General features: G+C 29.9%; 1 protein-coding gene across 5 annotated transcripts in view; it reads right to left on the minus strand.

Moving 5' to 3' along the window:
- LOC148311280 (glycine receptor subunit alpha-2-like) overlaps window positions 1-17,170 on the minus strand; it is a 103,930-nt gene that overhangs the window by 12,364 nt on the left and 74,396 nt on the right. For all 5 annotated transcript variants that reach the window (XM_088257014.1, XM_088257013.1, XM_088257012.1 and 2 more), the window contains one exon: window positions 12,442-12,509. In XM_088257014.1, coding sequence (XP_088113140.1) covers window positions 12,442-12,509 — 68 coding nt within the window. The remainder of the gene's footprint in view (window positions 1-12,441; window positions 12,510-17,170) is intronic.

A 17,170-nucleotide genomic window follows, 5' to 3' on the forward strand; every position in this document is an offset into this window, starting at 1 on the left:
GCTTGGAGAGGGACTTACACACATTGTTTATTGTTTATGATTATTAGTGAAATAATACTGTTTTTTGTTGTTTTTTTCGATTAAATGAGTCGTTTAATTTGTTTAAAATATCTGTAGGAAGGTTGTTGAAGTATTTGGTTCCCAAAGTTCTGTTGAAATTGTCTGGTATTGCATTTTGATATAATTTAAAACTATGAAATAGCAATACTTCAAACAAATAAAAATAAATTATAAGAAGTTATGGTATAACGAAGGTAATGATGAAACCATTACTTAGAATTCATATTTTATTATTTCTTTATTAAAGTTGTTTTTTATCGAGGTTCACAGTTTACACCCGCGCTGTGCGAGGACGTCCTGTAAGACATCCCAATAATATTGTAATAATGTCCCATTTTTAAAATTAATACCAATTCTTTAAAAAAATGCTTTAATTTTTAATAGTTGAATTAAAATCGTCGAATTAAGAGTTTTAAGTCAATTCAATAAGTTTAAAAGATACATTAATATATTTAAAAATATATATTTTTAAGCAAAATTTTATAATACATACCGTGGGTTTACTGGCATAAACGTTAACTCGAAAATATGCAATTTTGACTTAATGATGCATATTATTAAGTTTTCAACGTTCTATAAACTAGAAAAATACATAAGTATTTTGAAATGTCAAATATACCTATGTGGTTTTAAAAGTAAATTCAACTTTAAGTTTAATAATGGGTATTTTATTCAGGCTAAAAGCTTTAAATAACAGTGATTATTCAAACAAGGATTTAAGAGTTAACGTTTTTTGAAAGTATACTCACGATATTTAAATGAATAAAATATTTTTATTTTAAACAACAACAAAAAAAACAATATAATGACACTACAACACATTGTACACAAGTAACATTAGCAACGTGATGAGTGGCCAATTATTATTTACAGGGTGATTTTATTACTTAATTTGCAATATTGATATGTGGTGAGTGAATTTCGTTACTTACCTGATAAAATATTTCTTTGCTATCCCTCAACCAAGTGAGCAAGTATGTTGAGTCCTAAAATATGGAATTCTGTGATATTGTATGCATGTACAAAATGAAAACATTCTAACTTCCCTATTACTTGGCTTGACTACGCATCTACCATCTAATAAATTACTTTTTATAAAATTAACCCAAAATAGGGAAATATATTATGAAATTCACAAAAAAGTAATTTAACATTTTTAAAGTGTGCATTATAATTACAACATGTTGAGTGTGTCCAATTACTTGTTCACAAAATCTGGATTATCTACAATTACAGGAATTATTTTCATATTATTTGGGTAGAATTGATGAATGTTACACGTGTGTAAGGTGATCACTTAAACCAGCCTATGACGGTCGTCAGCCCAGCAAATACCCAGACTTCCATATTCTTCTTCATCTTTGATGAGATGTCAAAAAATAATATGCATTATAATTAATTAACCAATATTTTTTTTAACCACAACTATGTTTTATTTACATGTTTTTTTTAATACTGTATTTTGTATTAATTTTCATTACTTTTTACCCTTATCCACTCCCAATGGTGCATAGGGCATCGCATCGCATCGACACAGTGTTATATTGATCGTAAATTACATAAGGACAAGGACACCAACCCTTCGATTCAGGTAACAGTCCAGGGTAATATCAAATAAATATTAGATTGAAATCAATAATATTTATTTTTCTACCCTTAGGATTCGAACCCAGGACCTCGAGAAAGATATTCAAATGCATCAACCACTACACAATGGATTAATAAAAATATATTTTTATTTACAAAAATCGTTGTTTTTGTATAATCTTTTCAAAGGAAAGATTTTCTGTGTTTCTCTACTGTACAGAGTGCAATATATTTCTAAAATATATTTGTGGGCTAGTGGATATTTTTTTGCGTAATCTTTTTAATGTGAATGCTACTTGCATATATAAATATAAATATAAATAAACTGTAATATTTATATAATAATATTTTTTTTCTGTGTACAAAACGTATACCTATTTCTGTTATCCGCCCTACGAAGTTGATTCAATATTTTAATAATTATGTATATACATTTGAATATTTTGAATCAAGGAACGAAATACATGCGCATGCGCTTTTGTAGGCCTAGAGTTGCGTTATTTAAAATGTTTCCACAAAGCAATAAGGACACTAATAATACTGTTCATACAGTACAAAATAGGTGGCAATTTTTTTACGTTTGTAGTCACTTGGTTCATTTGTAATCTTACAGGAGTCGTAACGCTGCCGTTGAGTTTTGAATGTGTACTTTGTCAAGGAAAATACTAACAAGTTTATATATTTTTATTGAAATAACTTGATCAAATTTTATACAAAAGTTATTTGTTCTTTCATCACATTATGGAAAAAATAATATTGTTCTTTTTGTTTGAACAATATAGGTGTATGAAATGACTAACATTTCGCTTACTCCTTTCAACAATGTCAAATATCAAAAAACTTGATTTTTCAGGAGATCGTTTTTAAAGTTTAAGAATAAAATATAATCTATTAAAAATAAATATCAAGCCATTTATTGAACTCTTTACTGTGCAACAGATCTTTTTAGGTAAAACCTGAAGGTTTTTTCTCCATTAAAAAAATATTTAGTATATTTAAAAAAATAATTAAACAATACTTTTTCTTCAAAATGCAGAATCAGTACTTTTTGCCCTGTAGCGGGTAAATATTAAGTCAAAAATATGCCGCTTTTTCTGGGACATAGTATATTTTTTGGGCATTCCGAAAACATGCACAAATGAAAATTGTCGATTTTTGATATATGACGTTGTTGAAAGGAGTGAGCGATTTGTTGACTCATTAACTTGTTTTTTTTTTAACACGCATTCCATTGTTTAAATATTAATTTCTCGTAATGTTGTAATAACGTTAATAATATTTATCCAGTTTGGAGATGTTATTGTTATCAATTTTATATTTCGCAAATAGCCCTTTAATTTCGTAGAATAATGAAATAATAGTTACTTGAATAATTCGCTGAATTTGCAAGAAAATTCAATTACCCTGTCACAAATGTTGATTTTCGTGACGGTTTCGATAGTTTCCTCGAAATATTTCGTTTTCTTTGAACTTTTGAATATTTTCTTTGAATTGTATTTCACGCCAGAGTGACGTATTTATTATGTAAGTGCTTACAGGTTGTGTTAGATAAATGTAGATGTTGAGATATGTAAATACAAAATAGATTTTAGATAATATCTAGTCAATTGCCCAAAATAAAAATGATATTTCATTATTATTATTTTATAATAACACAAGCAATCAAAATAGGCCGTCTTTGTACTCTAAAATAACCTCTATATATATTTTTGTACCGTATGTAAAAATGGATTACGAGCGAGATATGATTTTAATTTAAGATTTTATAAAACAACTTTTCTTTTTTTTAGCTTTTCCCCCCTTTATTTTATTTTATTTTATGTAATCAGTGACCGAGTTTTGTCATTACCGACATCATCAGACTGACAATGTTGGAACGAATAAACCCGGTCACTTGTCAAGTAAAATAAAAAAAGAAATAAAAACTATTTTGTTGTTGTTTTATTGCAAAAAATGTAATTCCACAAAGAAATGTAAAAAAAACTTAAATGTAATCTAATTTAAGATTATGTTGGAAAATTGTACAAAATTGATTTTTTGCTACATAATTATACACGCTTTTATATATTTATCAGATTGTAAACAGATGAATATGGGATCAAAAAATATAAAACTTCAAATCGATATTTCATGCGTACTTTTTTATCTAAAATTTCAGCGACCATTAAATATTTTTTTCATGTTCGACTTTACCGATACCCATAGTTTCGACTAACGTGATCATAGACACTATTCATCGTCGCCCTAAACAAAATTGCTTAGTATGAATAACATCATCATGGAAAGCCTATTTGCGAAATGAATTTTCCAGCGTAAAGAAATTACCTAACTGTATCTGCAAATAGTACCTAATCTAGGAGAAAGCCGGAAAACATTGAACATATTATTATACGTATGTTTATTTTTATAGGGCTTCGTTCTTAATCGTTCGGCCGCCATGTTGACTTATGCATAAGTGCTATAATCCTTATACAATGAACCTTGATACAAGCCTCACGGCACCTTCTATACGTCCAACAAAACCAAATGGCGCCAAATCTTACATCCACTTTAGGAACATTTTTACGTCGAAAAATACACTAATTAATGGCTGTTTTTTCTTTCATTCAATAATGATAAATTTATCTATGTTGGCAGCTGTTTGACATGAAGTGTTCGTAGAATGCTACGCGTTCCATAGGCCGATATTTTTTGAATATTTTTTATATGAGGTCAAGCGATCTTGCGTCCCTTATGTCACTGCGACAATATTTTGTCTATTGTGACCTCCCTCTGTATCATAGCTCACTCTCAAGACCTACATGAGTCGTGTAGCTCACGACCTGGCTTGGTGGTAAGATCTTCACCTTCTCGGTGTCTAGTGGTGGTGCTCCAAGGATGTGACTCCGTTTGCGAGCGAGTGCGTCACAGTTATAGAGAATGTAGATTGGTATTTCGTTATCCTCCATACAAAATCTGCAGACTGGGAAAGGGACCGATATGGTCAACAACCCACATGTGCTCCAAATACCAAGAGCAGGGAGACATTTTCTGACTGATATCAAGGTCCGGAAGGTGTCCTATCTGGAGCATGTGCTGAGAGGAGACAAGTACGAGCTATTGCACCTAATAACAAAAAGCAAAATAGAGGATCGATGAGGTATGGATAGAAGACAGATCTCCTGTCTCCGGAATATACAAAATTGGACGAGATCAGAACCGTCGAGGCGCTGTTTAGAGCTGCCCAAGACAAGGAAAATTACACTCAAGTGATATTGATGTCAGGGGGACCTGACATGTTATGCACATATAAAAGTTTAAAGACATTAGTTCAAAATTTCGGGAATCAAATTTATAAGAACACAAAAACGGAGGCATTTTCTTTTGGGATATTGTATAACTTTTCATTATGTTATACCACTGCATAATACTATGTATTAGTTTATACTATTTCTCGGCCAGTAAGAGTTAATTCTTACGTCTAATTAAAAAAAATCATTAAAAACAAAACTGTTAAAATACCCCTCTTTGAGCTGTTTGAGACAAGATCGAAGAGTGTCTGAGAGAGAAATAAATATAAGTCTAACGGAACCGTGAAATGTGTTTGATAATTTTATTAAAACAAAAATTTGAGTTAAAAATTAAAAGTATAACAAAATCAAAATATTCACTGTATTGGATTTAACCCATTTCTTTTGAACAGCGATTTGATTCATGACAAGAAGTAATGACGTCAGAAAGGTTCGATAATACGCGATATCTTTATATAGATAGGTTATATTGAGGTTTATCGAGTGACTGGCAACGAAAAATTGTGAAGAAAATTTGTATACACCATACACAACAAACCGAATAGATAACAATAAACAAGGCACGTCGCTGATTCTGACGGGTTTTAACTATCGGCTGTTATTTTAAACAGAATGTCTCTTAGTATTTTTTTTGTAGAATAGTATTTACATCGTTGTTAGTTATTTTTCCTTTTTTCTTAAATAAAAATCATAGTAATGTTTAGTATATAACGAATCATTAAGATCCGAACTAATTATAATAAAAAACCTTTTAATTTTTATTTATAATAAATGATGTAAAAAGACTTAAGGTACACTAAAAACTAATTACATGCATCTAAATCGCTATAGTGAGATGATTTAAAAATATTATTTTATCCAAATTTTGTTGTTGTTTTCTATTTTAATTTCAGTTGGATAATTTTCATGATGCCGAAGTGATTTAAGCATTGTACAGATTGAGACGAAAAATGAATGTAGGTTAGTACATAGATTGAGTTGTTTGTGAAACTGAATAGGTGTAAGGTAAATTAGTCCATTACCGACACAATTTTATGATAAAACCTATTGTTTTTGCCCTTTCAATTTTGAATTCATCCAATAGTGATGTTAAAAATGATTCTCAAACATCGCCCGAAAATTTTTGTTTAACTCAAATAAGTGAAAGTAACGATGATATTAAAATGGTCATCAATTGGAGGACGTGCATCGACGATGACAACTCAAAGGGCGAGCCGATTTCACACGACCTTAAAAATTATTGTGAATAAAAAGTACGTGTTAATTTCTCGAATTGCATTTATTATTGAACACAATGGCATTTTTTGAGTAGTTTGATATGTTTCTTACCAATACCAGAAAGAAAAACAGAAATCGGCCAATATTTGAGAATTATATTGTTGACTTATTTTACACCTAATCAAAAGGACTATTGTCGGAAAAAAAGTCTCCAGTAATATTCGCATATATATATGAAAAAATCTCAGCACTAAAACGGTTAAAGATCAAACTTAAGTCCGATTTTAAATCAACTATTTAAAACAAAGTTGAAAATAAATTCGTCGATTGGAGAAGAGATTATAGCTCAAAATTATTTGAACTTTTTTGGCTTCTGGTGCTATTTCAGATTGAACGCCCCATCTGACTTCGTACTATTAGTCGTTTCGAGGGCCTATCATATAAGTAACAACTGCCATTTGATATTCACTAAACCCAATTCACATGTTTGAGAATGGGGCTATATTTATCAGCAATTTATAAACATAAATTCACTGCTTCAATCTTTAAATTGTTTAAAATCAGACCTTCAACGAGATAGCGAGTGTTTTTGCCTAGAATTTTCACTCGTGAATAAAGTCTTTAAAACTTATACAGTTGAAGTCTAAGTAAGGCCATAATAAGTGGTGTCGCATAAGCGTTTAACATTACGGAATTTAAAAAAAAATCAACGATTTTTTTAGATTACTTGAATATATTTGAACATTGTCACTAAAAAATAATAAGGAAAACAAGGATAAGAGAAATATGCGAGATCGAAGATGTAGTTAGGTGAGGAAGGCAACGAATAAGACAATGGTATGCGCGTGTGAGGAGAATGGAATCATCCAGACTCCCCCACATTGTATTGTACGCCCAACACCAAGGCAGATAGATGGATTGACAGCTGGGAATCGACATCGCAGGAGGCTTATCCTCTTAAAAACAGATTACAAGGCTTAAACCAAGAAGTCAGTGAACATATACTATTTTTACAACACAAGAATGTATGACGGTAATAGCATCCGTTACCTTACGTATTCAGGATGAAATGTCGGTATTGGGTCCACCACCAGGAACTAAATGAGCTGACTGATAGAATGAGCATGCCTTGTTACTAACCTCCGGGCCATGCTTAAGGGCCTGAGCCCTGTAGGTGATTTTAGCCTCCCCTCGGTCGGGATCGAACCCGGGCCTTCTGATCCATAGACCGGGACGCTATCCCTCGCACAACAAATATGTTATTTAATAAAGTAACATATAAAAGTATCGCGAATTTTACATTATAGTTTGGCTAAAAGTAAAAGTAACAGATTTATGTAACAGACCAACTAACTAACCATCGCGCCACTTCCTCGCAGGAGTAGGCAAAGATAATAGAATACAACACTACACCTGTTTTCAAGAACATTCTTCGCCAATTCCACATTCATACATTTTATAAATATATACCGATTATTCCGATTCCTGACCACATTCAAGTATTTGTCATACTTGATCGTTCCAAGTTTTTCCCGGTCTTTAGCTGCTTCTATTACCAAATACATTCGCTTCATCAATTTGTTTTATTGCTCTTTCTCCACGCATCAAACATGCCAAAACCATCTTAACAGATCTTTCTTAATTTTATCGTTGAAGAATAATCATTTCAAGGCTGAGATAACTCGGCCTTGAATTTTCTCCTTATATCACCATTTGACTATCATACATCGTTTTACCCCACATTCTTCTGACAGATCGCATTTCGACTGCATGCAGGATACTTTCATCTTTCTTTTCATCCATTAATTTACTAAAAATATGTTTATGAAACCCGGTATGTTGTTTTAATACAGCAAATTGACATTTCTGACATGATGAAAATGAATAAACATAGAAGTCTGGGCATTTACAGGGCCTACGAAAGTGTCGTAGGCTGGTTATGTGATCACTCTACCCATGATTGATAACCACGCCACTCAATTTATTATTATTATTATTATTTTCAAATTATCACCACTTAATGATCAATAAACCTTGTATTATAATAAGCAAGGTAAATAATAAATGCAATTGCCACCTTTAAAAAAATACTACTAAAATTATGAAACTCTAATATACAAACATAAAATATTGTCGACATGTTTAGCGTTAAAATGTAAATTTAAAATATATATCAATATGTATTGAGTGAAAATGTAAATGTTCAAATGTCTGAACATAGTAAAAATGGAAACATTCTTCGATAGGCACTATGTGGGAACGAGAACTACAGGGGACTGATTATTGATTATAAAGTCAGCAAGCGTGAATGATTATTGTAGGTACCTATTTTCAGTACAAAAAGCATTGAAAAAACATTTCTTTGATTGCGTGGCCGGCTCTGAATTCGTATTTATATCTAACTGTTGGCTTGCGGAAGCACTTCGGAATATCGCGATCGGGGGAAAATTTTGTAAAGATTATTCGTGTCAGCCAAAGGGTAAGTGCCAAGAGGACTTCCTGTATTCGATATGCGCTAAATCTCGACTAGAGGGTGTTGAATTTAATGAAAAATATTGTTTTTATTAAAATATAATAAAACGAATTATATCATAAACAATAAATAATAATTCCCTCTGCAAACACAAGAGCTAAGTCTCTTTATAGGAGAGAATTGAATAATTAATTATGATATTGTAATGTAAAAATGTCTACAAAATGAATTAAATAAAAAAAGACTCTTTAATTAATAAAAAAAAAATATTTTACATGTTTCTACATAACATCATTCAATTTAAAAAAAACGAAAATTTATCTACCTCCACTTTAGAAATTACAGAGATAAAAAATAAATCGATATCTAGTTCAACAGTTCATAAAGTTAGTTGACGTTTTCTTAATAATTTCAAAATCATAAAAAAAAACATTACAAAAAACTAACTTCTGGTTTCTAAATGTACATTTTTATTGATATCTCAACATAGATAAAGAAAAATATGGAAGTCTGGGTATTTAGAGCTTACTTTTTTTAAATACATGTGTGACATTCACCCATGATTCTTAGTTAGAAAAACAGAATACGTAAGTACGTAGGAGAAAAAAACTGTTTTTATTTTTGTACGAGTTTATGTATTGAGAGATTCATTGTAAGTACCTACATACATCTTCACGGGGGTGATATTTTAAGTATTGGTGTATTAAAAAAGTTATCAATACGAAGGAAAGTGGATTTCAATCATTGTTTTTTGTTTTATTATATTTCATATATGTTAAATCTCAGTGGAACCTATCAAATACAGAAAAACTACACAAATTACTGATGTAATAAAGTCCATGAAATTTAAAATAAAGCGAAAAATTTCGTTTGGTTCTGCATGTATTATCAGATTTTGGAAATTATGGAGAGTCTAAAAGCTAACTTTTCCATAAGAAGCAATCATCGACAAAACAGTTTGAGCGATGAAAATGTCAGAGAATGAACAAAACACATATAAAAATGATTAAAATAGAGCTTTTAATAAATTAAATTCAAGGTTAAAATAATTCATTTGGGAAATAGATAATTTGAATTCCTTGTACTTTTAGAATTTAGTTTCTTTATATAAAAAAGGTTTAAAACATTTCTCACATATTTTTATTCCAAATATAATTGTGTTTTTTCAGTCGATCAATAGTGGTTCCCTGAATTCCAATACTTTTGGCTTGTTGTATTAAAAATGAAAATTTATAAAATTATCTTTTTATTACCAAATTATCTTCTTATTTATCACTTTGTTATAAAAAAATCCTTATTTTTCCAATGATTTATCAGAGAAGTGGATATTCATACCTCAAATTCATGAAATATATAAAATATATTTTTATCATAATTTGCAGTTCAAATAATTAATTACTGTTTAATCGTATTCCCAAAATATTTTAACAAAGCGTATCAGTTTTAACGCTTCGCTGAAATTGTAAGTGCTTAAAATATAAGTGTTGAAATATACTATATAATCTCTCGTAAAAAATTGTAAATATTTTTTTATCTTAGAGTATGCTAAGATAGCAAAGGAGGATGCAAAAAATTGATACGTAAAAAGTAAAAATAAAATGTGAAAATGTTATTGCAAGACTTGAATCTGTAACATTCTTAATTAAATGAATCTAAACTAACGGTTCCTTGAATGTTTTTTGCTGATACTTTGTGGCATATTTTATAAACTATTTAAAATAATAAAAACTTAAGCATTGGTGTTTTATCATTGGTAATATTTTTTCAATCTGTTTCGACAAGCACCTTGTCTTTTTTAGGATTGGATATGTACTAAACATTAAAAAAAAGATGTTCATAGTTAGCCTTCTCGCCAAACTAGGAATATTTTTCTGTTTGAGGTTACTTACAAATCTATCAAGTTGCTTGTCGAAAACGGATGAAAAAAATGTATCAAAAATAAAAGTCGTTCATAACAAAGTTTCATTTTTATTCGTTCATTTAAGTTTATAAAATAATTAGTTAAAACAGGTAAGTCGATGAGTTACACGACTTTTAGTTTGTTTGTCAGTGAGTGATAACTGTTCTTAAAAAATATATATATATATAGCAATCTTTTAAGACATATTATATTTTAAAAATCATGATTCTCGTGTTGGTAGATATTTTCTAAAATATTGAAATAAAAGATAATAAGAATAGAATTTATAGTAAAATATATATTTAAAAAACTTATTATTACTTATTATTAGTAATAATAGTTTGATAAGATATTTAAAAATAAAGCATGAAATAAATGCCTATGTAATTATTCTTTGTCATTGATACACGTGTTTTGTTACATATATATATATATATATATATATATATATATATATATATATATATATATATATATATATATATATATATATATATATATATATATATATATATATATATATATATATATATATATATATATATATAAATAAAACTACATATTTACTCCTAGAAAAATTATTACAAATACTGTGTGAAGTAGAATATGTATTATATTTAGAATCATAAGGTAGGTAATTGAAAATATTTTCAATTCATTAATTTTTATGTTGTCTGGAATGTAACTTTTCTGGTATAAGAAAAATATTATTAAGTATTAGCATTAACCATGTCGTATATTTACATGCGTGAAGCTTTTACAATTTACAGATCTAAAGTATTAAGCTTAAAGGGGAACTACGCCTCATTCGTACCGTTTTTGTTATTTTTATTATATCGAAGTAATTTTAAAGAAATTAGAAATAAAGTTTACATAAAAAACAATGCTTTTTACGATTTACATAAAAATAATTAATACGAGTAACTGGACTTAGATGGAGCCCTAAAATATTAATATGGAGATCTTGGGAGAATAAAAATAGACTCAAAAAGATGGTCGACGACAAAGACGCTGTGGGGGGTAAAAACTGGCTGCAAGCAGCAACCGACCAAAAAATTAAAGAATATGAAAGAGGCCTACATCCAACAGTGAAGGACAGAAGGGTAAAGATGAAGATGAGCAACTTTATATTTATGCCTCACATATGTATGTATTTTTTAAGGTAACAAATTACGAATTAGGACCAATAAGTTTAATTCATACTTAATACGTCACACAATTTAAATCAGACTTATTCACGCCAGTAAAGAGTCTTGTCATGCTTTCCTAGCACAAATTATAAATCTAGATCTCAATTGTTCATTGAATTACCTCTCAATATCACAGCATAGGTTAGATGTCCCATACTACAGTCACATAACTAATTATACCATTTAGCCAAGTATTATTAATTAATTTTTACATTGATCCTCATGGATGGCGCTACAAATTTGTGAAAATTTAACAACAACGCACCGATTTTTTTGTATTTTTACTTGTATTTTTTTTAAAGATTCCAAAAAATAATAATATAACAGAACTAATCACATGTGAGCATAGGTGGAGTGTTACTGTGTCTAATTTTCTAAATAAATTTTACACTTGTTATTTGTTTTATACTTATTGAAAAATATGTATGACAGGATTAATTGTTGAGATTTCTCGATGGTACGAATCAGGCATAGTTCTTTTTTTTTCCAAAATTGCAACGTGTTTCACATTCAATGTGTTTGAAATGTAAAGAAAAATTTTGTAAGAAACTTTCAACATTTTAAATTTGTACTGGGAATACCCACATATTAGTCGTTAAACACTACACATTCATCAAGAAGCCAACATACGTTTAAGCTTAGGAAATATCAGTATATTGTTAGGTAAAACACAATTATGAAATGTGATTTGATTTAATTTAAAATTAAAAGCTATTTAATTACCTCTTTGCTTTCATCCACAGCTGCCACTCTGTTGATAAATAAGGATATGGACACATTTGTATTCTTTCCTGGAACAAAAAATAGAAATGATGAGAAAAAGTAGATTGTTATATGACATCTATTCTAACACACTATTCTTCAGTCACTTCTATTCTATTATTTTTTGACATCTCATCAAAGATGATGAAGAATATGGAAGTCTGGGCATTTACGGGGCTGACGACCGTCAAAGGCTAGTTTAAGTGATAACTTTACACACGTGTAACGTTCACCAATTCTACCCTATTAAAATTATTATTCCATTCTACTTAAAAAATATGAAAGTATCTCCCATAGTTGGAGATAATCCAGATTTTGTGAACAAGTATTTGGTCACACTCAAAATGTTGTAAATAAATAACCTCAAAGTAACTCCTATAATTGGAGATAATCTAGATTTTGTGAACTCAAAATGTTGTAACTTCTATTCTGCCTAATGGTCAGACAATGTAACGAATTACTTCTTCGTATAAAAAATATGGCACATTTTTCCTTCAAGAAATTTCTTCCAGAAATATATACAATCATTGGAAAACCTCTCCCCCTTGAACACCTTAAATGATGCTACTTGGATCATTCATACTGGAACTACTTATAATAAATGTTCTTTTTTCATTTTTCTTATGTAAAAGCTGTATCTGCCCACTAAGTTTCATACATATGTATAAGGTTGACCTTGACCGGTATCATTAGTCTGTTTTTGGTTGTACGAGAGATACTGCTTCTTAGTAACAAGCTCGCAAATTATTTTGTATAAGAAGTTTGATAAATAAATATACCTACAAGAACGAAGATAAAGATTTTTTTAAATCCTGTAAGATAAACGTTTTTAAAATGGACGATGCATGCCAAAGTATTTTTTATAAGTCTATGCATTATGTGTAAATATTTCTAGTGCTATATTGAGCTCTTCCCGACAGAAGATCGTAAGCGCCAGTTGGAACGTTTGATAAACAAAGCTTGCATCAATATATGAGAACTCAACAATTTAGACCATTAGGGCCACAGCAACATGTATATAGTCCCCGACGTACAGTTTGCGATGAGATAATTAAAATCCTATATATTTATATATATACACACACACAAACATATGTATGCGTGTGTGTGTGTGTGTGTGTGTGTGTGTGTGTGTGTGTGTGTGTGTGTGTGTGTGTGTGTGTGTGTGTGTGTGTGTGTGTGTGTGTGTGTGTGTGTGTGTGTGTGTGTGTGTGTGTGTGCGTGTGTGTGTGTGTGTGTGTGTGTGTTTGTATGTGCACATGTGCATGTCTTTGTATGTATTCACTGACATATATTTACAAATCTTTAATTTCACTTAATTTTATTTGGAAGGACTATCATTTCTTTTGATCATTTTAATGATATATTCTTATTTGCATTTTTCATTGTATGTAATATTTTTTATTGCATTGTTAGTATTTTTATGATCTTTTTCCAGAAATACACACATTAGCATGTATAAATATTTAATCCACTTGGAAAGCGTTTGTAATCAACCATGCTAAACAATAATTTTATTAGCGCTATCAGTTACTAATCTCAACATAGGGTATTATCTGAATAGACGTTTCATCAGGAATGGCCAACGGGTTAATCGTATTCCACCGGTGGATCGCCGAGCGGATTTAATTCTTGTAAAATGTCAACGTATCGCTCACTCCTTTGAGTCACTCCGTCATATATATAAAAAAACTTGATTTTTAAGGAGATCGTTTTTAAAGTTTAAGAATATAATGAAATGTATAAGAAATAAATATCAAGCCACTTATTGAACTTTTATTGTGCAACAGATCTTTTTAGGTACAACCTGAAGGTTATCACCACCAAACCAAACCAGGCAGTTATCAAACACCATATTGAAGAAGTGAACGGAGAGAATGAGGAGAATGTGCCGCGGGATAAAGATCTCCTGTACACTATATTAGTGGGAATGATTGGGATATCGTATCAGAGGGTGTCCTTGCCGGAAGTATCTGCACCAAATATAGCTGTACCTCCTAAACGGTGCTGAAGAAGAACGCTTAAGGTCGAGCGGAGTGGAGGAAAAGACGCAGGGCTTTGCTGCCAATCAATGGCTAGGAATTAAACTAGAGAAAATATAACATATACGTTAAATACATTTATATATTTAAAAAAAAAAACTAAAAAAGTCGACTGCCACCAGCTTATAATTACACCTCTCTTACACAGTAGGTAGGTATGTCAACTATCGATATATGGGCATATACACAATATTTATTTACACGGTATGTATATGTGAAAAACCAATATACAGGGGTGATTGTAAGCTTATCGAGATAAAAATACAATATGAACACAATACAAAATACCGCAGCGGTACCTCACTGATTAAATGTAAATATTTACAGTCTGTTCACTCCGAACAGCAGACATATCATTGTTATTAATCTTAGGTAAATTGATCGATATAATATGTAAGTACAAACGAAAAAAAAATCAGACGATATTTTAAAAATATTTATTTGATGAAAAAAATACATACACACGCGGGACAGACATCTCAAATGGTGTTTAAGACTAAAACGAACTAAAATCAGAACTTGCGCATTTTTCATAGATCTAATTATTTTCAATGCACTTTATAAAGATTATATGATATTTACAACATTTTGAGTGTGTCCAAATATTTGTTCACAGATCTGGATTATCTCCAATCAGTTGTCGATCATTTCCCGCCAATAGCAACATAATTTCAAGAACGTCTTATGTTCAATTAGTCTGGGTATTTATGATGTATTTTTTACATTTACCTTCCCTATCCTTATTATCCTACCTGCAGACAGGCTTCAAAAAGTGTCTTTGCGGGTTATTTTTAGATTGTTAAAAAAAAGTGCTGAAAATATAACCTTCAAATTAAGATTCACCGCTGAATTTCATTATAAATAAAACATTTCTTTTGCTTATCAGTTTTAACACTTTTTGCGAAAACTCAGAACAATAATTTTTTATCTCTCGCATAAATTGTAAGCTAATTGATGACCTTTTCAAGTTCATGGTAAAAATATAACAATTTTTTGGAAATATTCAGAAGATCGGCCATATTTAGATTGTTTTGTGCAAAACATTCAATGTTTTGATGAAATAATTATTGCGTAACTATGCATTTAATTTAAGTTTTATTTTTAGTATAAATTGCCAATGATTTTCACAACGACACTAACATATTCGTATCTCAATATAGATAAAGAAGAATTCAAATTTTAAGTAGTATGGACGTCATCATGGTTAGAATGTGTGTTACACGTGTATAAAGTGATGAATTAAAACTAGTAAATGATAGGTCATAAGCTTTGTAAATATTCTTTGTAACTCCCATATTCTTCTTCATCTATGTTAAGATGTCAATTTAAAAAAAACTCCTTAGTGGAGATAACCCAGATTCGTGAACAAGTATTTGGACACACTCAAAATGTTGATAATTTTACGTTCAGTTTGTCGAGATTAGAACCCGGGACCTCGTGAACAGTGACAAAACAAGCTAACTAATACGTTTGATGACATGCTATATGAAGGCGGGAAAACTTATATAACGTATATAGAACGGCTAATAGAATTAAATAGCTTCTTTAGTTCTTGGTATCTAATGAGAAAATAAAGATGTTTAGTATAAACGTTTGTTCGAGATCACGTATTTTTACTTTCATGATTGTGCCAAATAATAAAGTAGGTACAAAAACAAACTGTTCTAGAAGAAAATGCTACAATATGATATTCAATATTGTTGAATAGTACAAAGGCCTATAGTAAAAAAACACTGAAGAACTTCTCCAAAAAATTGACGTGTTAAAATCGTGAAAAAAATCGTATATTATTTATTTAAATTTAAATAAAATATTTTCATAATGTTATTTGCAATAATTTTGCAGGTTACTTTAAAAAAATATACATGTCGAAAATGAACCAATAGACGCTTTTAATTTAAACATTGACATAGGTCAGTCAGTCAACAACCATATCAGGCACTATCAGCGACGCAGTATTCTCTCGTTATTTGTAAAATCATTTGTAAGTTATTTTTATCACATTTCAGCTATCGTAATGTCTTTTTTACAGTATGAATAATAGAAATTTACGAATAAGAGAAATATATTATTAGATTAAAACCAATATTTTTAGTATTTCCACTTTATTTTTATTTGACCAGCGACCGGGTTTCGTCGTTACCTTCGTTCGCTGGTCAAATATAAATAAAGTGGAAAAGCTAAAAATATTAGTTTTAATCTAATAATATATTAAAATGCAATTCCATCACGTGTCAGTGGATAATATAAATCTATTAATAAGAGAAATATTTCGTGAAATTAAGCAAGATATTCTCCATACAGCTATTTTGTAATTCTGAAATAATAAACTTATTAATACATGCAAAAAGAGCAATTCCTGAGTCCATACAGATTTGCAAAATTTAGGATGAGATGCCTGAATGCATGATGAATGAAATGAGTTTGAGAGAATTTAAAAAGTAATGTTTTGTATGCGTAACGTTTTGTATACGTATGTAAGAAGATGTAAGTAAATATGATGTAAATTGCGTATTTATAATAGTTTGTATTAAATGCAATATAAGCTAGCCGAAGAAATAAATAGATAAAAAATAAAAATAAATAAAAATCAACTGTTTCTAGAACCTAAAAAGTTTTACTTCTGACGCACAGGTGTCTCTTTTTTA

The sequence above is a fragment of the Brachycentrus maculatus genome, unplaced genomic scaffold (genome assembly GCF_059751285.1).
Source record: "Brachycentrus maculatus isolate JH-2025_06_01 unplaced genomic scaffold, ASM5975128v1 h1tg000069l, whole genome shotgun sequence".
In the NCBI taxonomy this organism is placed as follows: Eukaryota; Metazoa; Arthropoda; class Insecta; order Trichoptera; family Brachycentridae; genus Brachycentrus; species Brachycentrus maculatus.